Consider the following 22,201-nt stretch of genomic DNA (forward strand, 5'->3'; position numbering starts at 1 on the left):
AAGGCGCTGCCCGAAGCGCTCCGATCGTCCTCGCCGCGGGCGTATCTGGGCCCAGGTCCTCGAGACCGGTTCAGAGCCACCCCGGCCCGGCGCCCGTGTGGCCCGGCTACTGCCAAGTGCTTTGTTTTCAGATCGGTAGCTGTTTGGGGTGGAAACAGTTAAGCAGGAAAGGAGAAATCCAGAGATAAGAGAATGTGAAGGGTTTTTATAACATTTTTTACCCCCAGACAAATGTGCTTGGGTGCAAGGCAGTTAGTTAAGCATTTGGGGAGATTTTTTAAAAAAATAATTGGGTTCGGAAGCATACATATATGAAAGGTATCCCCTCAAAGAACACATTTCAGGGTTCATTGTATAAGCTGACGTCACGAAAAAGACTTAAAAAGGGACAAGGATTTAGGAAAAGGGGGTGGATTGGGACGATGGAAAGGATGAAGAGGGAAGGAGAGAATTCCATGTGGAATGAAGAGGATTAAATCAGGTTGGGCAACTTTTATTTTGTTATATAAAAATAGAAAACTTTCTTTTTGAAAGGTAACAATATGCCACCCCAAAATATGTCTCTTTGGCATAAGGATTATCTTGAACTGGATATTTTTGAGAAAGAGCAGGCACAAGAGAATCTCTGAAAACAGAGTAGAATTTACCGTTTCCTGCTGCTGCTGCTGCTAAGTCACTTCAGTCGTGCCGACTCTGTGTGACCCCATAGACGGCAGCCCACCAGGCTCCCCCGTCCCTGGGGGTCGCAAAGAGTCGGAATCGACTGAGCGACTGAATTGAACTGAAGGGAAATTCACGTTTTTTAAAACACATTTTTTTTTTTTTTTTTTTGCTGTGCTGTGCTTAGTCGCTTAGTTGTGTCTTCTTGCGACCCCATGGACTCTTTGCAACCCCGTGGACTCTTTGCAACCCCGTGGACTGTAGCCCCCCAGGCTCCTCTGTCCATAGGGATTTGCCAGGCAAGAATACCAGAGAGAGTTGCCATACCCTCCTCCAGGGGATCTTCCCAACCCAGGGATCTAATCCAGGTCTTCTGCATTGCAGGTGGATTCTTTATGGCCTGAGCCACTAGTGTCTGAGAAAGTTGATGGAGGAGGTACTAACAAATCTTCGAAACAACCTTTACCCGTTTCCCTGTGCCCTTTCATTACTGGCCTCCTTCAATCCCCCTACAGCTTTCTTCTGTCTTTAGCTGAAGATACTATTAATCTTTGGTAGTGACTCAGGGAGTTACTCAGCTTGTTTCTTCTTTTGTTCATTTGTTGCAAGGGGTTTCAGCCAAGAACTCATAAGGGAAAAGTTGTGCCTTTTCACTGGTGGTGACATGGGTTATTTATACCCATTTTACAGATGAAGACAATTGAGGTCTCAGAGAACTCAAGCTTAAATTCTTCGTGTTTTCAACTACATTAAAAGTTCTTATCTGTGGCCCCCCAAAATATTGCCTGCCATTTCAGTAAACAAAGGATATCTGCCTACCATCAGCTGTGGCAGTTGCCCGTTGAAGGTACACGCTGAAAGGGAATTCAGGATAAAGTAAAACAGGATACTGGCCCTAGAGAGTGGACAGAATAATTTCAGAGTCCAGACTCTTGCATCTTCTCATAGGTAGAAAAGCACTAAAATCATTAACTTGAGATACCTATATTTTTGTGATTAACGGTAATCTTTTGATGTTCAACTACATATTTTTTTACGTTTTTTGTTTGGTTGGTTTTTTCCCAGCAAGAACTCCTGTATATCCTGGCTCCTCTCTTACCAATTTGGAATGACTCCTCAGAGATACCTGAGAGGCAGCATCCTAGGCTAAAGTCCTCAGGCCACCAAATAAAACAGAATTCTCAACATTTAGAATGTGCATTTTTTTCCAGTTGACATATCTTTCTGACATATTATTTTTTATCATATTGATAAAAAGAAGTTTTTTAGATTTTTATTAATTTCTTGATTTGAATACCTTGAAATCCAATTTACAGAGGTTCTTCAAGTTTCACTGACTTACATTCAAGGCTACTTATCTAGAAAGTGGAAGGACCCTGATTCAAGTCCAGGTCTTCTGACTCTGAAACTGGGATTGTTTTCACTGCAATAAAAAGGAATCAAGCTGTCTTTCTTGTCTTATATTCATGTAAAGCCTTTCTTCCCTGTCATCTGAAAAGAAGAACATGCTTCTTAGAACCTCAGAGGTATTCTTGAACTGCTGTCGACTGCAAGTTCATGTGCCCGACACAGAGAGGCCAAACAAACCAAAACGTCAGAGTTTGGAGCAGAGAACAGTTCGTTGCAAGGGCCAAGCTAAGAGAGTGAGTGGCTCCTGCTCAAAACATGAACTCCCAGATGATTTTCTGGTGAGTTTTAGGGCTCCCAAGTGTGTGACTTTCTTCTGATTGGTTGGTGGTGAGGTAACAAGGTGGTGCACCAGGAATCTTGTGCTCAGCCTGAAGTTACCCTGCTTATTTGACTTATATGCAGAGTACATCATGAGAAACGCTGGGCTGGATGAAGCACAAGCTGGAATCAAGATTGCTGGGAGAAATATCAATAACCTCAGATATGTAGATGACACCACACTTATGGCAGAAAGTGAAGAGTGAAGAGGAACTAAAAAGCCTCTTGATGAAAGTGAAAGAGCAGAGTGAAAAAGTTGGCTTAGAACTCAACATTCAGAAAACTAAGATCATAGCATGTGTGGTTCCATCACTCCATGGCAAACAGATGGGGAAACAATGGAAAGAGTGAGAGACTGTATTTTGGGGGGCTCCAAAATCACTGCAGATGGTGACTGTAGCCATGAAATCAAAAGACGCTTCTTGGAAGAAAAGTTATGACCAACTTAGACAGCATATTAAAAAGCAGAGACATTACTTTGCCAACAAAGGTCCGTCTAGTCAAAGCTATGGTTTTTCCAGTAGTCATGTGCGGGTGTGAGAGTTGGACTATAAAGAAAGCTGAGCACCAAAGAATTGATGCTTTTGAACTGCGGTGTTGGAGAAGACTCTTGAGAGTCCCTTGGACAACAAGGAGATCCAACCAGTCCATGCTAAAGGAAATCAGTCCTGAATATTCATTGGAAGGACTGATGCTGAAGCTGAAACTCCAGTACTTTGGCCACCTGATGCAAAGAACTGACTCATTGGAAAAAGCCCCTGATGCTGGGAAAGATTGAGGGAGGGAGGAGAAGGGGACTACAGAAGATGAGATGGTTGGATGGCATCACTGACTCAGTGGACATGAATTTGAGGAAACTTCAGGAGTTGGTGATGGACAGGGAGGCCTGGCATGCTGCAGTCCATGGGGTAGTGAAGAATTGGACATGGCTGATGGATTGAACTAACTGACTGAAGTTACCATCCTCCACCTGAGTGGGGCACCTTAGTTCCTATAGAAAGACTTAAAGATATATTGTTTTATATATCTCCTTTGAGGAGGAACTAGAACTCTGATTTCTGGCTGCACTATTATTTCTTGAGTGTTTTTCCTTTGTTTCTTCATTCCATCACTTCCCATATTAGTAACTGTTTGAATCTGCCCTTAGAATTTTTTTTCTTTTGACCACGCTGCTGGGCATGCGGGATCTTATTTCCCAGACCAGGGATGGAACCTGAACCCCCTGCAGTGGAAGCACAGGGGTCCTAACCACTAGACCACCAGGGAATTCCTGAAATGTTTTTTTCCTGGTCATAAAGGTAATAACATGATTGTTGTTCAATATTGGAATATGAATAAAATATAACTCTCCTATAGTTCTCCTGTTCAGAAATGACCATGATTAACACTGTAGTTACCTTTAGCCTTTGTTTAGGAAGCATAGGTATAATACAGTTGAAATTCTATTGTTTAATTTTTTATGCTAAAAATATCTGTCATCAGCTAACTGGATTACTTGTTTTGGAAGCAGCAGTGCTATTATAACTTGTATAGTTAAAAAAGAAATGGCAGGCCCCAAATGGAGTCACTTGTGTTAAGCTCCCCATCAGCAAACCAATATTCAACACCCAACCTAATTGCAGTTACAACCTCCTCCAAGAATGCATTCTTAACTGGTCAGCCTGGAATTTTCTGGGCAGCACCAACGAGGTAACCTTCCACATAGTCCCCTGCCATACCAATAGGTAGGTTATCTAAAACTGAAACGATGCACTCGTTCCCCAGTTCTGCCTATTAAGGCTTTCCATTTTGTACAGCTCCTTGGAACTCCTTTCTGCTTCCTACTGCCCAATTCATGAATCATTCAATAAAGCCAATTAGATCTTTAAAATTTAACTTAGTTGAATTAAGAGTTTGAACTGACAAATTTTATGTCCGTGTCTTCCTAGTATATAATGCAAATTGAAAAAAATCTCAAAAAGCCATATATGGACTTTATTATAAACATTTTATTAATTACTTTGAATAGTTTGTGAGGTTTTCATTTCTCATTAAAAAAAAAAAGAACCTGCCATAGATTTTCCAAGTTTCTTCCCCCCAGGATTTCCCCTTTGTAGTGGTTAATATGGTACTAATTTGCTGGCTGGTATTAATGTTAGGAGATGTTGGTCGTTATCAGGGGCACTCGTTTAAACTCTGGTTACCTAAAAAAAAAAGTCAGCCAGAAAGGAGTTCTTTGTTGCTTTCATGCCTCACCTTACTGCACTGCAGGCATAATAGTTTTGTTTTGTCTACCATCTGGTGGCCATTTGAGGGATCCAGGAGAAAACGGCTTCTTTGTTTTTTCTTTCTTAATTTCTGCTATAATCAAAATATGTCTTCCCTGCTCATTCTATGTGAACACTTTTCTAATATTATATCCCAGAAGAAAATATTCTGGAGAGGTATCAAGTGAGTATACCTGAAGCCAGGGGAGTGCTTACAATACTAGTGCAGGAGATTCCATCCACCAGATGATTTGTACCACATTTCAAAAAGTTTTCCCTGGGACTTTCCTGAGGGTCCAGTGGCCAACACTGCATTCCCAGTGCAGGGGGTCTGGAACTAGATTTCGGATACCGCAACTAAATTTCCTGCATGTTGCATCTGAACATCCTGTGTCGCAGCCAAGTAAATATATAAAAAAAGTTTTCCCCATTATTAAGCAAAGAAACATTTTCTAATAGTTGTTTGCAACATTATTAAAATCATTTTTACTATGACTTTCTTAAAAATCATGTCTTTTCTTGAAAACCTAATTTGCTACTGTATCTTTGAATTTATCTGACATCCCCCCGCCCCGAACTACAGCTCCTGATATTAGGGATGAGGAAAAGCAAACCTGCTTAGTATTGTGCTTTTGCTTTATTTGCATGATTGCATTTCTTCTTTTTTAAAAATAAAGGTGCTTTTAGAAATAGCAACAAAAATGACAATACTTTATTTCTTACGCCTTAGTTTTGATGAACTGATGAGTTTGACACGAGATCTTTCATTTGCTAAACTTGGCTCTACAGGAAACACCTGCAACTAAGATAAAACTGATGTTCATGGGTGAGAGGTACTTCATGACGGCAGCTGGAGAGCCAGGCACAGCCGTGTTTCCTCCCTCGCACCTTGAGTCCTTTCCTAATAGCTCTTTGGGCCCTGTCCCTCTGCCACTCAGTCTATGCCTTTTTATCTTGTGTCCCCATATCCTGTTGCCCCCAATTTGGCATTCTCTGGACTCCATTTAGCCACTTGCTGAGGGATAACACTTGGTCAGCTACAGATCAGTCAGAACAGCTGAGAACTCTGCTCTCTACATTCACAGAATTTTCAGTTCCTATTCATTAGGAAAATGTAAAATGACCAAAAAACCACCCCACTATCAAAACTTCAATACTTTTAAATAAAATTGTGTTTTACTTACCACTGTAACTCCTATCAACATATTAGGAGGATATAAACATCACCTTGGCCAGCACTCACAGTTCCTGGTACAACAGATTGAAAAGCTCTGTATTATAAACGTTTTATTAAAATAAAAGTTTTAATAAATAAAAAAAATTTTATTAAAGTAAAAAATTAAAGTTTATCTGTAAGATAAACTCTTTATTAAATCTAATTTGGAAATCATATTGACTCTGCATGTGGATTAAGTTAGAAAAGTGTGAACATTGAAGTAACACAACACAGTTTTAAGATAATGTACCTCTTTTTTCAATTACAAGGAAAGGCACTACTTCAGTAAACATTTTTAATTTCACACTCTCTTTCTTATATTTACTGGGTTGGCTAAAGTTTGTTCAGGAACCTGAACAAAGTTTTTGGCCAACAGAATAGTTACAGTAGATTAATGATGTATTATGTTAATAATATATTAAGTATCACTATTGGTCTGATCTTAGAACAACTCAACTTCTCAGATGCTGATTATGGCCCTCCATGGTCTTTGCTGGAGAATGTAAGATTCAATACAACTGAGGTTGCAAATACTGATATCTGAAGGGCCTAAAACTGGTTTATTTTCTATTATTTTCAGATATCAAAATCCTTGCATCGTCAGTGTCTGTCTCTGAGCTATTTTACTAAGCACAAGGTCTGGCATGTAATAGATATCCTATCAATTATTGTTGAATGAAAGAAAATTATATCTCAGAAAATGACTGATAAAGGAATGAGCCACCAGAGCAGCTCTGTTGAGGGAGAAGGAACCAAGGCTGGAGAAGGGGTCTGGACTGGGCAGACAGGGTCTTGCAAATGTCATTGAGGAGTCTGACTGCTATTTGTAGTAGAAACCCACATAGGGTGTTAATGAGCAAGCGGTGAGGTGGTCTGAAGTGTGGTTAGGTGTCAGTCCAGGTCTGGTGTGGAGAATGGAGTGGATGGATGGCTGAGGCGGAGGGACACTGGGAGAGGATACTGAGATTCAAACATGAGGAGAAGGTGGTCTTGGCCAGGATAGTGGAGGGAGGTGGAGAGGAGAGATCCGGGAGACCTTTGTAAGACTGAGCTGAAGGGACTCGGGGATTGCCTGGAGTGAGCCGGAGGCAAGAGTCAAGACTGAGGTTCAAGCAGTGTGCTCGGTGGTCCCTCAAATCTCTCTTCAATAATTGGACAGAACAGACCCAGGGATGCCCTTTGCTCCAGCCTCCAACCTCTTCCAGTCGCAACCTTCGGAATTAGCCATTCAGTTACCCTGAGCCTCCAGGGCCTGCCAACACCATTTTCTGAGCTTAGTTCTTCATTACCAATTAGCTGTGAGCTCCCAGATTCATCAGAGTTGTTATACCAAGATGGAGGCCACCATCAGCCTCCTGGTCAACATGCCTTTGCAGGCCTCCCACACCTCCCTCTCTCTGGGCTATTTTGAATGGTGAGGATGTGGCTCTGGTGGGCGAGGGTCATTTTTCCACAAACTGTTCAAGAAGAGGTACCAAGTACCTCTTAAAAGGCAAAACAGGTACAATGGCTGGACCCTCTTCCGGGAGGTGCAAAAGCCTCCCCAGGATGAGGTCGGGTAAAACCCAGGAGCCTAGATAGCTACCATTCTCATGGAAAAGGAACTGCCTCAAGCCCTTTTGGGTCTGCATGCCCTGGGTTCTGCCCCCATTTCCGGATATGCAGGTGAAACTCATCAAGAAGATGGCAACCACGTGACTGACCTCCCCAGACTGGCTGGGGCCCCGGCTGGGCTGGTGAGCATCTCTTGCAAAGACTCACCCTCCAAGCAGAACTAGGAGCCTCGAGTCCATCTGACTTTGAGGAGGCCCTCTGGTGTTAGGGGTTCTTCCTGCAGCTATTTGACAGCTTTCTAACCACTCTGGAGCAATCTCCCAAGCCTCAGACCAAATGGAAACAATAAAGCTTTTTGTGGGAAAAAAAAAAAAGAGACCCAAGTTTCTGGCAGGGAAGGGAGGAAGATGGTCACATCATCACAGGGAATCAAGATTTAGTAAAGAAAGAAGCCAGTTCATTTTGGACATGTTAGATTTGAGGTTCCTCTTATAGAAGAGTCCAACAAGGTTACGTTAGTGGCAATTTTAAATATAGGTCTGAAGGATTAGGGTTGAAATATATCTTATAGAATTTTCATCCAGATCAGTGTTTTAAGTTGTTATACTACAAAATCAAGGTAAAGATTGAATACAGCTAAGATCAAAGGCTTATTCTCTCTTGATTTTCTTAGAGCTTGATATACTATTGCTTCTTAAAAAATCAACAGGCTTGTGGATTCCCTGGTGGTCCAGTGGTTAGACTTAGTGCTTTTATTAATGTGGCCCAGGTTCAATCCCTGGTCAGGGATCCCACAAGCCTTGCACACAGCTCCCCCCACCGCAAAAAAAAGAAAAAAAAAATCGAATGGCTATAAAAAGTATTTACATTTTCTGATATTTAAACGCTGTTAATATTATTTTTGGCATTAGAATTATTTAATGGATTAGGAAGAAAAAAAGCATCTTTGTTGAGCTTCTCCTTCAGGTGAAGCACACTAGAAGACTGTACCTATTGATTCTTGTATATATAAACGCCTCAGCATGTCAGTCTTCATAAGCCCATGCAGCAGAAACCTGAACTTCAAGTCCCTCTTTCTGTTCATGAAAGCAGGGAATTTTTTTTTTTGGCCTCCTGGCATGTAAGTTTAATTAGTTAGTTGCTCAGTCATGCCCGACTCTTTGCGACCCCATGGACTGCAGCCCACTAGGCTCCTCGGTCCATGAGACTTTCCAGGAAAGGATACTGGAGTGGGTTGCCATTTCCTTCTCCAGAGGATCTTCCCAACCCAGGGATCGAACCCGGGTTTCCTGCACTGCAGGCAGATTCCTTACCGACTGAGCTACAAGGGAAGCCCTTAATTCCCCGACAAGGGATGGAAACTCTGCCCACTGCACCGGAAGCACAGAGTCCTAACCACTGGACCGTCAGGGAATTCCCCAAATGAGGGCATTTTAAGGGACATTTGGTGAGGTACTTAGAGCAGCAGCTGACAGAGTGGATTCCTAGGTCAGACTCCAGGCCTCGTGCCTTACTAGCAGTATCTTAACCAAGTCATTTCATCTCTTTGGCCCCAGTTGCCTCAACTGTAAAATAGAGTAACAGTACCCACTTCTTGGCTTTATGAGGGTAATTATGTAAAAGCACTTAAGAGCATTGCACGCCTATCGTGTGCACTCATTATCTACTCCTATTTCATAATGTTGTTAAGGACATTTTCTTTCCCCTATACTCAATATCACCACTGATTAAAAATCTTGGAAGTAGTTATTTCAGATTAGATTTTCCAATCAGAAACAGGATTTCATATATAACATCTTATGCTAGCCTATTCAGAGAACTCTGAGTGGACCTGTAAAGTCATTATACAGCGGAATCTTACAAAGAATCAAAACGTGGACTATTAGGTAAAGAATTTTTAGATGGCTGGGGATTAGGGCCAGAGCAGCAAGAATCAAAATCTTTAAGTTTACTGAATTAAGTTCTATGGCCAAAACAAGCACATCCCCATCAAAAGTATGGACGGATGAAAGTGAAGTCACTCAGTCATGTCTGGCTCTTTGCGACCCCAGGGACTGGAGCCTACCAGGCTCCTCCATCCATGGCATTTTCCAGGCAAGAGTACTGGAGTGGGTTGCCATTTCCTACTCCAGGCTATCTTCCCAACCCAGGGATGGAACCTATACCTAAATCTCCTGCATTGCAGGCAGACACTTTACCATCTGAGCCACCTGGGCAGCCCCATGGAGAGAGGAGTTTAAAAAAAAAAATGTAAATCCAACTTAAATAGAGAAATGTATCCTCATTTCCCTAATACGAGAGCTGGTTAATTAGGACAAACACATTTATCTAAAGAAACCAACAGGTCTGATGAAGCAGTGATATGCATGCACAGTATATACAACCTCACAAATGTTAAAGACCATGCTTCCTTTTCAGGAAAGAGACCATTCTGATCCCAGAAAGATTAGTTATGAATATGCCTGAAATACAATGAGATCCTTACCAAATCATGAGCACATCACACATGCTTTTAAACTGGCAGCTAATATTCTTGAAAGCAATGGTTTAACAATGGTTATAAATAACATACTGCTCAAATAAAACATAATACTGAGTATTATTGTTGTTGTTTAGTCACTAAGTCATGTCTGATTCTTTTGTAATGCTATGGACTGTAGCCAGCCAGGCTCTTCTGTCCATGGGATTTCCCAGGAAAGAATACTGGAGTGGATTGCCATTTCCTTCTCCAGGGGATCTTCCCGACCCAAGGATCAAACCCAAGTCTCCTGTGTTGGCAAGCGGATTCTTTACCACTGAGCCACCAGGGAAGCCCAATGAATATTATACTTGATTACAAATTACATCCAGTCTGCATGAATTGAATGTATACCATACTTTAATAATCAAGACAATTCAGCTGTTTTTCTTGAATATATTTCAAACAGAGTTCGCATATAACCCGTACATAACAATATTGCTGTGTTTTTATTTATTTTATATTTAAGGGTCCAAAATATATTATATTCACAAAATAGTACTGTCTGTGAATGTCAACCAGTTTTTAATGTCTAAACCATCAGAAATACGCCACTCTGAAAAAAAAAAAAAGAAATATGCCACTCTGGCTATATAGGCTAATCTATATTACTGAAACTAAACAAAGATGATAATTCAGAGTCTCACCCCCACATGTAATTTCTAATTGCCCTGAAAACCTCTAGGTCAAGTTCTCAACCTTTGAAAATGAGCAGAAATATTCCAGAGCAGTCACTGTAGCCATGTATTTGAGCTTCATATTTACACATTATTTTGTATACTTATATGTATTTATAGCCGTGGATTTGAGACATGAAAGTGATCACACACAAGAAAGCTAAGTCCCATATCAAAAACAAGTGAAAAAGGAATTGAAGAGATTTTGTGATTCCAATAGCACAGAGTTCAGAAACTGAATGCTTAGACGTAACTCCTACATTTTCTTTAACTAAGAGGTCATCGCCATGCTGACGGCTTTGAGGCAGTAGTCTATGTATCAGTGTCATTAATCAAAGAGTACTACCATGAACTTGGGTCTGATGCCATAGCATTAACTTTGCCTTTCCCTCAAAGAATCATTTGCTCTTGAAGTAGTAGGCATTTAAGGCACATTTTAACAAAACCCATCATATACCCAGCTTAAATGGAAGCTCCACCTAGTTACAATAATATATATACCTAAGTAACGTGTGATTTACCAGTTAGGCAAATGTCTCTATCTTGAGGATAAAGTTGTTTTAGAAAAGTGATTCTGTATTTGCGTATTTAGAAAGAAACACTGTGTAAAAAGTATTAAAGAATTAGATTTGTAAGAATAGCCTCCAGGTACCATGCTGGCAAAGGCCCAACAGGTTATAGGTTTGGAAATTAGGAAAAAAGACTTCCCTGGAGCCCTGGGATCCGACACAGTGCTTCTGAGCAGGAATCATGAGGAAGGGAGTTAGGGCACCTTCATGATTTTTACAAATTTCCTTCCAAAATGCACAGATCCTTGGGAGGGCTCAAGCCTTAAATCAGCTACCACCTTAAACTGCAGTTTCCAGCCTCAAAGGAATAGGACTTGGGAAGAATGGACGAGGAGAGGATAGAAAGAAGCCACAGACAGTCTCACGGAAAAGTTGCTTTAGGAACTATCCATTTTTGCTAGGATCAGCATTGCTATCCCTACGAGGCTCTGCTAAAAATATATACATATGAATATTTTCTAATACTCGCCAACATGCTTTAGGCACTGAGCCTTGGGATGGACCTAGAATTATCTACTTGGAATGGTTTGGGATGGGGGTAGATTTAGAATCTCTTCACTTGCTGTTGGTCTAATGTAAACATAAGAGGAAGAATTTCATACAAACAGACACATAGCTAACTATAATGCCTCCTCTGGTCACCCTCGCCCACTGCCCTTCAGCAGTTTTCAGGACGGCTTTTTTAGCCATGCAGAGCATGCTGCTGGCGAGCTGAGCCCTAGTTCAGTCGTAAGGTGGGGACAAGCAGAGTCCATGAGGCACACTGTCACAGCTGAGGAGACTCAGAGGTGACAAAGATGCCCACCAGGATTCAGTTCTGTGGCAGAGAACTGAAATATTGCCTGTGGTTGTGGAGCAGTGTAAAAGAAAGAAAGAAAGAAACTGGTCCTAAATAAACATTTGGATTCTTGCATGGCAAGAGGCCCATTCCACAGAGGCGAAAAATTGTATAGGATGTATTTTTAAATCTGCAATTGCCAGTCACCTCCATTTGGGAAACCACGTAGCTTCTGATATTACTTTAGCCTGGGTGGCAGGTACAGAAAAGCCTTCAGAAACCCTGCAATTCAGCGACATTTCAATTTCTCTCCAGTGATGGGCACCATTTTGGAAAGATGGTCCCAAAGGACAACAATAACACAACAGAAAGAAATAACCTCTCTGTATAAAATGATTTTAGAGATGTCTGTTGAGGTAAAGAGTTTTATAAAAACTGTCAGGTAGGGAAGCACTCTCAGAGCTATAGAAATGTTTAGATAAGTTTGGTGCTAATATTATTCTATAAAACTTCTATTTATATCCGTTATAAACAGGGGACAGGTCTTATTGCTCCTGGAGCTTGCCGCCCCAAGCTGTTCCTCCAAGGAAAAATGATTTTTCTCAACAATTGGTAGCAAAGATTCTCATGCTTAAAAAAGTCATTGCTTATCCATCACTTTTTGATTAATTTCCATTTGCCCCATAGATACGGACTCAGTATGCATGTCCTAGACACCAAGGACAGAACAAAGCTTAGAAAAGTTGTTTTATCAAAGTTTAGTTTCATGAGAAAAAGAAAACATGAAAAAGTGCAAAATATATACAGTTCCTGGCAGTACGCACACAGGATTTTTTCTGACTACAGACCATAAAAGTTTACGTTTGTGTAATGAAGTTACAGTAGATTTCACTTCATTGTTAATATACAAGTTTTTGCTTCAAAGTGCTTACTTTATTTAAAAAAGAGAAGATTAAAAGAAAGGGTGGCAGGATTTTTTTTTTTTTACAACAAACGTATGTCATATGTCCCAATCTCCTTCTTCTTCTTGAGTTTTTTACAACAAACGTATGTCTTGTGTCCCAATCTCCTTCCTCCTCTTCCTTTAGTGCAACACGTAGCAGCAGCTTCAGTGAAACGTCTGATTTCAAAAGATGCTCCTGAAACCTCACCTACAGCAGCACCCTAGGCGTCCCGTTGGGGGTGGCTCCTTTTTTCTTCTGCAGCCGATTCTGAACCTTTCGCGATTTCACTACTTTCATTCTCACCTCAAAAACTTCATGGATGGCCTTCCGGAAGCAATGAAAATTATAGTCAATCAGCCCTGGAGAAGAAAACAAAAAAATATTTCTAAGTGCCACCTAGAAGCCTTTTCAAGTCAGCCATAGTGAGGAAATGCCAGTAGGGGGCGGTAGAGGAGAAAAACATAAGGTCCATAGACTTCCCAAGAAGGTCTGCAGCTGAGCTTCAAGAATTGCAGGTAAAGTCTTGTGAATATATATTTTTACAAAGGAAAGGTTCCAGAGTATATACCACATTTTCAAAAGTGTCTATGACCCCAAAGTTTTGAAGAAACAACTGAACTGCCCTTGTAAAAAATCTTTCAGAATTAAAAATTGTAAGAACAATTAAGATATACCTTCAGTGAAATATTTATTAGTATCTTTTCCCCAAAAGGCATTACTAAATTGACTCTGAATGGAGGCAGACCTTGACTTGGAGGTTAGCTTACATCTCCAGGTCACAGTACCCATCAATCAATATTTATTGAAAAGATATTCAGGAAATATTTAAGCTACTGTCATAAGCCCCAGGGAAAACAAAGTCCCTTATTTCAGAGGGGTTATCATCGGCTCAGGTCAACTCTGAGCTAAGAAATTCAACAATCAATGACACTCCCAGTGTTTCAATGTTAAGTAAATTTTAAATGGCGAATAGTAAGGGAGAATTTTCTTGCGTTTTCAGAAATTAATGATACAAAAATAGAATAAAATATAATCCAAGTCCTGAGCACATTTCAGATCATCAGCACTAATATGTAAAAGTATTGAGAGCAGTATTATGTATATACCAGTTAGGATAAGGCAGGGGGTTCCCTTTACTACCTCTGAAAGTGGAAGTGATAGTCGCTCAGTTGTGTCTAACTCTTTGCGACCCATGGACTGTAGCCCGATAGGCTCCTCTGACCATGGGATTCTCCAGGCAAGAATACTGGAGTGGGTTGCCATTCCCCTTTTCCAGGGGTCTTCCTGACCCAGGGATCAGGAAGTTCAAAGTCTACTACCTTTAAACTTATTAAAATAACTAGCCCCCAGAATATTTCCATCCACTCAGGTGATGTTTCCAGAGCCCCCCCCCCCCAACAAAAATAAATAAATACATAAAAATGGGATTGGGATTCCAGCCAAGGCAAGGAATGCTTCAAAGCAGCCAGATAACTAACCACAAGTGCACTTAAGAAACACCATCTCAACTTCCAGGAGCAGGAAACCCTGAGTGGCGCCCTCTGCTGCTTCTGCAGTGACAGTGACCACAGTACAACAAAACGAAGAGACCATTTCCTCAGGCAAAGACCGGTGAGAAAGAGCGGGAAAGAAAGAAGTAAGCCCAGGTGTGGGCATTTCTTTTCTGCCGGAGGCTTTCTTTGGCACACAGACAGGTACTAGGGCTATGGGAATAAAAGCCTCTGAGGGTACCCCTCGTGACGGGGTATGCGAGCTGGTGGACAAAGTTGCCATCTTGCATATCCAATGGGGGTGATTCTCAGTTTTTTGCACACATAGCTTCTCCAAGATTCCCTCAGCAGAAGTGAGCATAAGGGAACTCCCTGGTGCACCAGCGGTTATGATCCTGCATGCCTCACGGTGTAGCCAAAGAAATAAAAGGAAAAAAAATTAAAATAATAAAAAGCATTTTAAAAGTATTTTTTAAAAGAAGTGAGGATAAAGCTGCCACTGAAGATAGTGGTCAGGGGCAGTGGCCAAGAGGAGTTACCCCACGTCCAAGGTAAGGAGCAGCAGTTGTACTTTGCTGGAGCGGCCATGAAGAGATACCCCACGTCCAAGGTAAGAGAAACCCAAGTAAGACGGTAGGTGCTGAGAGAGGGCATCAGAGGTCAGACAGACTGAAACCACAATCACAGACAACTAGCCAATCTGATCACATGGACCACAGCCTTGTCTAACTCAATGAAATTAACCCATGCCGTGTGGGGCCTCCCAAGACGGACAGGTCACGGTGGAGAGGTCTGACAGAATGTGGTCCACTGGAGAAGGGAATGGCAAACCACTTCAGTATTCTTGCCTTGAGAACCGCATGAACAGTATGAAAAGGCAAAAAGATAGGATACTGAAAGATGAACTCCCCAGGCCAGTAGGTGCCCAATATGCTACTGGAGATGAGTGGAGAAATAACTCCAGAAAGATGGAGTCAAAGCAAAAACAACACCCAGTTATGGATGGGACTGTTGATAGAAGCAAGATTCGATGCTGTAAAGAGCAATACTGCACAGGAACCTGGAATGTTAGGCCCGTGAATCAAGGCAAATTGGAAATGGTTAAACAGGAGATGGCAAGAGTGAACATCCACATTCCAGGAATCAGTGAACTAAGATGGACTGGAATGGGTGCATTTAACTCAGATGACCATTATATTACTATTGTGGGCAGGAATCCCTTAGAAGAAATGGAATAGTGATCACAGTCAACAAAAGAGTCCAAAATGGAGAACTTGGATGCAATCTCAAAAACGACAGAATGATCTCTGTTCGTTTCCAAGGCAAACCATTCAATATCACGGTAGTTCAAGTCTATGCCTCAACCAGTAATGCTGAAGAAGCTGAAGTTGAACGGTTCTATGAAGACCCACAAGACCTGCTAGAACTAACACCCCAAAAAGATGTCCTTTTCATTATAGGGGACTGGAATGCAAAAGTAGGAAGCCAAGAAATACCTGGTTGCTGCTGCTGCTAAGTGGCTTCAGTCGTGTCTGACTCTGTGCGACCCCATAGACGGCAGCCCACCAGGCTCCCCGTCCCTGGGATTCTCCAGGCAAGAACACTGGAGTGGGTTGCCATTTCCTTCTCCAGTGCATGAAAGTGAAAAGTGAAAGTGAAGTTGCTCAGTCATGTCTAACTCTTAATGACCACATGGACTGCACCTCACCAGACTCCTCCGTCCATGGCATTTTCCAGGCAAGAGTACTGGAATGGGGTGCTATTGCCTTCTCCAAAGAAACACCTGGAGTAACAGGCAAATTTGGCCTTGGAATACGGAATGAAGCAAGGCAAAGGCTAACAGAGTTCTGCCAAGAGAACGAACTGGTCATAGCAAACACCCTCTTCCAACAACACAGGAGAAGACTCTACATATGGACATCACCAGATGGTCAACATTGAAATCAGATTGATTATATGCCTTGCAGGCAAAGATGGAGAAGCTCTATATAGTCAGCAAAAACAAGTCTGGAAGCGGACTGTGGCTCAGATCATGAACTCCTTATTGCCAAATTCAGACTTAAATTGAAGAAAGTGGGGAAAACCACTAGACCATTCACACATGACCTAAATCAAATCCCTTATGACTATACAATGGAAGTGAGAAATAGATTTAGATCTATAGACAGATCTTTAGATCTGATAGAGTGCCTGATGAACTATGGATGGAGGCTCATTACACTGTACAGGAGACACAGGGAGCAAGACCATCCCCAAGAAAAAGAAATACAAAACAGCAAAATGGATGTCTGGGGAGGCCTTATAAATAGCTGTGAAAAGAAGAGAAGTGCAAAGCAAAGGAGAAAAGGGTAGATATACCCATTTAAATGCAGCATTCCAAAGAATAGCACAGAGAGATAAGAAAGCCTTCTTCAGTGATCAATGCAAAGAAATAGAGGAAAACAGTAGAATGGGAAAGGCTAGAAATCTCTTCAAGAAAATTAGAGATACCAAGGAAACATTTCATGCAAGGATGGGCTCAATAAAGGACAGAAATGGTATGGACCTAACAGAAGTAGACGATATTAAGAAGAGGTGGCAAGAATACACAGAACTGTACAAAAAAGATCTTCACAACTCAAATAATCACGAAGGTGTAATCACTCACACTCACCTAGAGCCGGACATCCTGGAATGTGAAGTCAGGTGGGCCTTAGGAAGCATCACTACGAACAAAGCTAGTGGAGGTGATGGAATTCCAGTTGAGCTATTTCAAATTCTAAAAGATGATGCTGTGAAAGTGCTGCACTCAATACGTCAGCAAATTTGGAAAACTCAGCAGTGGCCACAGGACTGGAAAAGGTCAGTTTTCATTCCAATCCCAAAGAAAGGCAATGCCAAAGAATGCTCAAACTACCGCACAATTGCACTCATCTCACACGCTAGTAAAGTAATACTCAAAATTCTCCAAGCCAGGCTTCAGCAATACGTGAACCACGAACTTCCAGATGTTCAAGCTGGTTTTAGAAAAGGCAGAGGAACCAGAGATCAAATTGCCAACATCCGCTGGATCATGGAAAAAGCAAGACAATTCCAGAAAAACATCTATTTCTGCTTTACTGACTATACCAAAACCTTTGACTGTGTGTATCACAAAAACCTGTGGAAAATTCTGAAAGAGATGGGAATACCAGACCACCTTCATCTGACTCTTGAGAAACCTATATACAGGTCAGGAAGCAACAGTTAGAACTGGACATGGAAAAACAGACTGGTTCCAAATAGGAAAAGGAGTACGTCAAGACTGTATATTGTCACCCTGCTTATTTAACTTGTATGTAGAGTACATCATGAGAAACACTGAGCTGGATGAAGCACAAGCTGGAATCAAGACTGAAGGGAGAAATATCAATAACCTCAGATTTGCAGATGACACCACCCTTATAGCAGAAAGTGAAGAAGAACTAAAAAGCCTCTTGATGAAGGTGAAAGAGGAGAGTGAAAAAGTTGGCTTAAAGCTCAACATTCAGAAAACGAAGATATGGCATCTGGTCCCATCACTTTATGGCAAATAGATGGGGAAACAGTGGAAACAGTGTCAGATTTTATTTTTCTGGGCTCCAAAATCACTGCGGAAGGTGACTGCAGCCATGAAATTAAAAGATGCTTACTCCTTGGAAGGAAAGTTATGACCAACCTAGATAGTATATTAAAAAGCAGAAATATTACTTTGCCAACAAAGGTCCGTCTAGGCTATGGTTTTTCCAGTAGTCATGTATGGATGTGAGAGTTGGACTATAAACAAAGCTGAGTGCAGAAGAATTGATGCTTTTGAACTGTGGTGTTGGAGAAGACTCCTGAGAGTCCCTTGGACTGCAAGGAGATCCAACCAGTCCATCCTAAAGGAGATCAGTCCTGGGTGTTCATTGGAGGGACTGATGTTGAAGCTGAAACTCCAATACTTTGGCCACCTGATGCGGAGAGCTGACTCATTTGAAAAGACCTTGATGCTGGGAAAGATTGAGGGCAGGAGAAGGGGACAACAGAGGATGAGATGGTTGGATGGCATCACTGACACAATGGACATGGGTTTGGGTGGACTCCGGGAGTTGGTGATGGACAGGGAGGCCTGGCGTGCTGTGGTTCATGGGGTTGCAAAGAGTCAGACACGACGACTGAACGACTGAACTGAAACTGAGGATAGTTTTCCTCCCTCCCTTCTCTATTTCCCCACTTCCTCACTTTTATTTCTTGGAACCATTTTCCAAATAAAACATGAACTTCCAAAAAAGAAAGAAACATGGACCAAAGACATGATTTTATTTAGGAGAGTTTGAGTAAGATATGTGAGAGCCACCTCAAAACTCTCTACCTATGTGTGCAACTAACTGCCTTAGGCAGAAAGCTTAGCTAAAGGGCTTTGGCTCAGTGAGAACTCAACTCTAGGAAATTTCAGAGAGAGACTACTGATGATGCCTGACACCTGTCATCTGTGCACATTTAAAACATAACAGTAATCTTGCTGCATTTGGAGTTTTAAAAGTGAAAAATTCACAACTGAGGTTTTTAAAGGAACTGTATACAACGAGTGCTGTTTATTTCACTCTTTCATAAAAGGCAGTTGAAAAATACAGGAACAGAGACATGAACAGAATAAGCACTATCTTCAGCACCATACAAAGTTAAGGGATGGTCCCATATCCTTCTATAGGTTCAGCGATTCTGCACATTAAAAGCATCCTGGAAATTTTTATAAAATGAACAAACTCCAGGCTCTTCTCCCAGGAACTTCATTCTAGTTGTTCAGTGGTGGGCCCAGATGGCTGTATTTTTTAACCACCTTCCTTTCCAAGAACCCCACTTCTGCTTTCCATCCTCCCCTTTCTGCCAGAGCAGTAAAAGATGATCCGAGAAAATGCAGATAGAAACCAACATAAGGACAGATCAATCAGTAAGTGTTGACTGTCAGCAACACTAACAGGACTCACTACTGAGATGAAGGCAGCAAAAACCGAGCGAACCACTTTCTGCATATGTAAAGCATCAAGCCTTTATAAAGCTAGGGTGATTGATTCATCGCATTTGCCTGGGACTTTTCAAGTTTCAGCCCTGAAGGTCCCTTTTCTCAGGAACCCCCCTCCCTGTCCCAGGCAAATGGAGATGGTTAGTCACCCTAAAAAGCAAACAAGTTTAATGTGATGACAGTGAGAAACTTACCAATGATTATTTCCTTTTTGCTCATTATTTCTAAATTTTCTAAACAAAGCTACTACTTTTTAACAGAAAAGTAATATAAACCTTAATTATGCTTTTATGGTCTAAAGAATTAAGAAAATCTTCAGGGTACAAATAAGTGAAAACAAAAGGATAAAAAACTATATAGACAAAATGGCACCAGTTTTGTTGGAAGAAAGGAAGGGAAAGGGGATAACAGAAGAAACGGTGACAGGAAGGGAGAAAAGGAGTAAGAAAACCAGAAATTTAACACGGGGTTCAGCTCTAAGATGGTGAAATTCAGTGATTTTATTTTGCTCTGTATACTTTAAGTTTTCAAAGCATTTAAAAATAATGAACATGTATTGCTTATAAGAAAAAAAGGCTATTGGGAATTTAGGGTAATAGTTTAGTCACCAAGTTGTGTCCGACTCTTGTAAGCCCATGGACTGCAGCCTGCCAGGCTCCTCTGTCCATGGGATTCTCCAGGCAAGAATACTGGAGTGGGTTGCCATTTCCTTTTCCATTTAGGGTAAATCATCTCCTGATTACTAGCAAAAATCCTTAACTACATCAGTAAGCTGATATTTCCCAGTGTAGATGGGGGGCAGGGAATATGAGTATCTTTAAGAGGTTAATTGCTTTTATTTCAAAATAAAACTCAATTTGGTCCTAAAAAATATTCAGTGACGTTATTAAGTATACTTGTATCTTCCGTTTTTTAGAATCACGATGCCACCCCTGTGTTTTAGGACTAAAGAATGGACAAGGGCTGAACAGAAGTTTAAAAAAGTCTAGCTTTAAGACTGTATGAGTTTCATCCTTTACATAGGGAGGACAAGTGGTCACAGTGTCTCTAAAACCTTCTAGAGGTGTGGACCAAGAGGGAGGCCTTGGCCCTCCCTGGGGTAAGGGACTCTGCAGCCAGGCAGTAATACCCCAGCTAGCTTCGCTCCCAGAAAACCTACAGCCCCTCCCTGGGAGGGGGGTCTGGTTCCACTATCACCTCACGGCAGGGGCATCACTAGAGGGCAGGCTGATTCACGGATCCCAAAACCCCACTGATGGGGGCAGGAGCCAGGGGAGCCTGTGACTGAAGTCTGGAAGCCTCCAGAGGCATGGCTACTGTCCACCCACATCAACAAGCAGGAAAGGCAGTATCCGTCCGAACGGAAATGCTTCATTTAAATCACACACACACAAAATTACCTTTTCTTTCAAAGCTTTCCTCTCTGACAAAGCACACAAGAGCCAGGAACTTTGTCACCTCTTTTAAATAAAGAACTGTTGTATTATTCAGCTTTATAATGGCTGTTGATTCCTTGTCATAGGGGGTTCCTGCTCCATCTTCTTTGAGGCTAAATGGGAACAGAAATGAAAACATATTTGACCATTAAGAACTACAATTTGTAACCCAGCAACAAGACCAGATTATCACAAAGAATGATAATGGTACCGATATGGAGTCTACACTTACAGTGCTTTTCAGCTAAATATCTCAGAAACACCAAATCACAAGAATGTACACAGTGTATGATGGTCAGTTTCCTACTGACACACCAAGTGGCTGACCTCTCCATGCACCTGAAGGACACAAGTGACAGATGGAGGTTAGTTCTCCTCTCTGTGGCCCATGAGGGCTTCCTGCTTTTCGTGACAGAATAACCTGGCTGTCCAAAGCACGGCCTGATGAAAGACCAAGAAGGGGTGAAGAACTTTTCCAAAATAAAGCAGAATGAAGAGGCAGCCAAGTGCTAGGCTAGATCCCTCATCTGGGGGAAAAAACTGCAATTAAAGAGAGAATTGGGACCACTGATAAAATTTAACAAAGGATTCTACAATAGAGTCATAAAGCCATGTTAAATAGGCTTAATTTGATATTAAACTATGGTCCTGTAAGAAAACGTCCTTGTTATTAAGAGACAGATGCTCAAGTATTAACAGCTATGGTCAAAGGATCATGATCTGTAACTTACTCCCAAACGATTCAGCAAAAACAAATGTGTATATACAGTCATTCCTATGAAGCAGGCTTAGGGCCTGGGGTTGGCTCTAAGACTCCCCTCAGCAGATACCAAAATCCAAAGATGCTCAAGTTCCTTATGTATCTGCATATAACTTACACACGGGCATGCTAAGTTGCATCATTATGTATCTGCATATCACCTACACCTACATGCACTGCATGCATGCTAAATTGAGTCATTCATGTCCAACTTTCTGCAACCCTATGGACTGTAGCCTACCAGGCTCCTCTGTCCAAGGGAGTCTCCAGGCAAGAAAACTGGAGTGGGTTGCCATGCCCTCTTCCAGAGAATCTTCCCGACCCAGGGATCAAACCTGTGTCTCTTGTGTCTAACTGCCCCAGTAGGTGGGTTCTTTACCTGTAGTGCCACCTGGAGAGCCCAAACCTACACACACTCTCCCATTTTTTACTTTCCTTTTGGCATGCGGGATCTTAGCTTCTTGACAAGGAATCGAACCGATGCCCTGTGCAGTGAAAGCCCAGAGTCTTAACTGCTGGACCATCAGGGAAGTCCCACTCCTCCTCCCCACCATATACTTTTAATTATCTCTAGATGACATAAAATGCCTAATACAATGTAAATATTATGGAAATAGTTGTCA

General features: G+C 41.7%; 1 protein-coding gene across 3 annotated transcripts in view; it reads right to left on the reverse strand.

Moving 5' to 3' along the window:
- Positions 1–10,266: 10,266 nt before the first annotated feature.
- RRAGD (Ras-related GTP binding D) overlaps positions 10,267–22,201 on the reverse strand; it is a 39,393-nt gene continuing 27,458 nt past the window's right edge. For all 3 annotated transcript variants that reach the window (XM_010834706.1, XM_010834704.1, XM_010834705.1), the window contains exons 6-7: positions 20,783–20,931; positions 10,267–13,249 (exon numbers count right to left, since the gene is read on the reverse strand). In XM_010834706.1, the coding sequence (XP_010833008.1) occupies positions 13,098–13,249; positions 20,783–20,931 (301 nt within the window). In that variant the 3' untranslated portion in view covers positions 10,267–13,097. The remainder of the gene's footprint in view (positions 13,250–20,782; positions 20,932–22,201) is intronic.

This window comes from Bison bison, unplaced genomic scaffold (assembly GCF_000754665.1).
Source record: "Bison bison bison isolate TAMUID 2011002044 unplaced genomic scaffold, Bison_UMD1.0 scf7180017864035, whole genome shotgun sequence".
Taxonomy (NCBI): domain Eukaryota; kingdom Metazoa; phylum Chordata; class Mammalia; order Artiodactyla; family Bovidae; genus Bison; species Bison bison.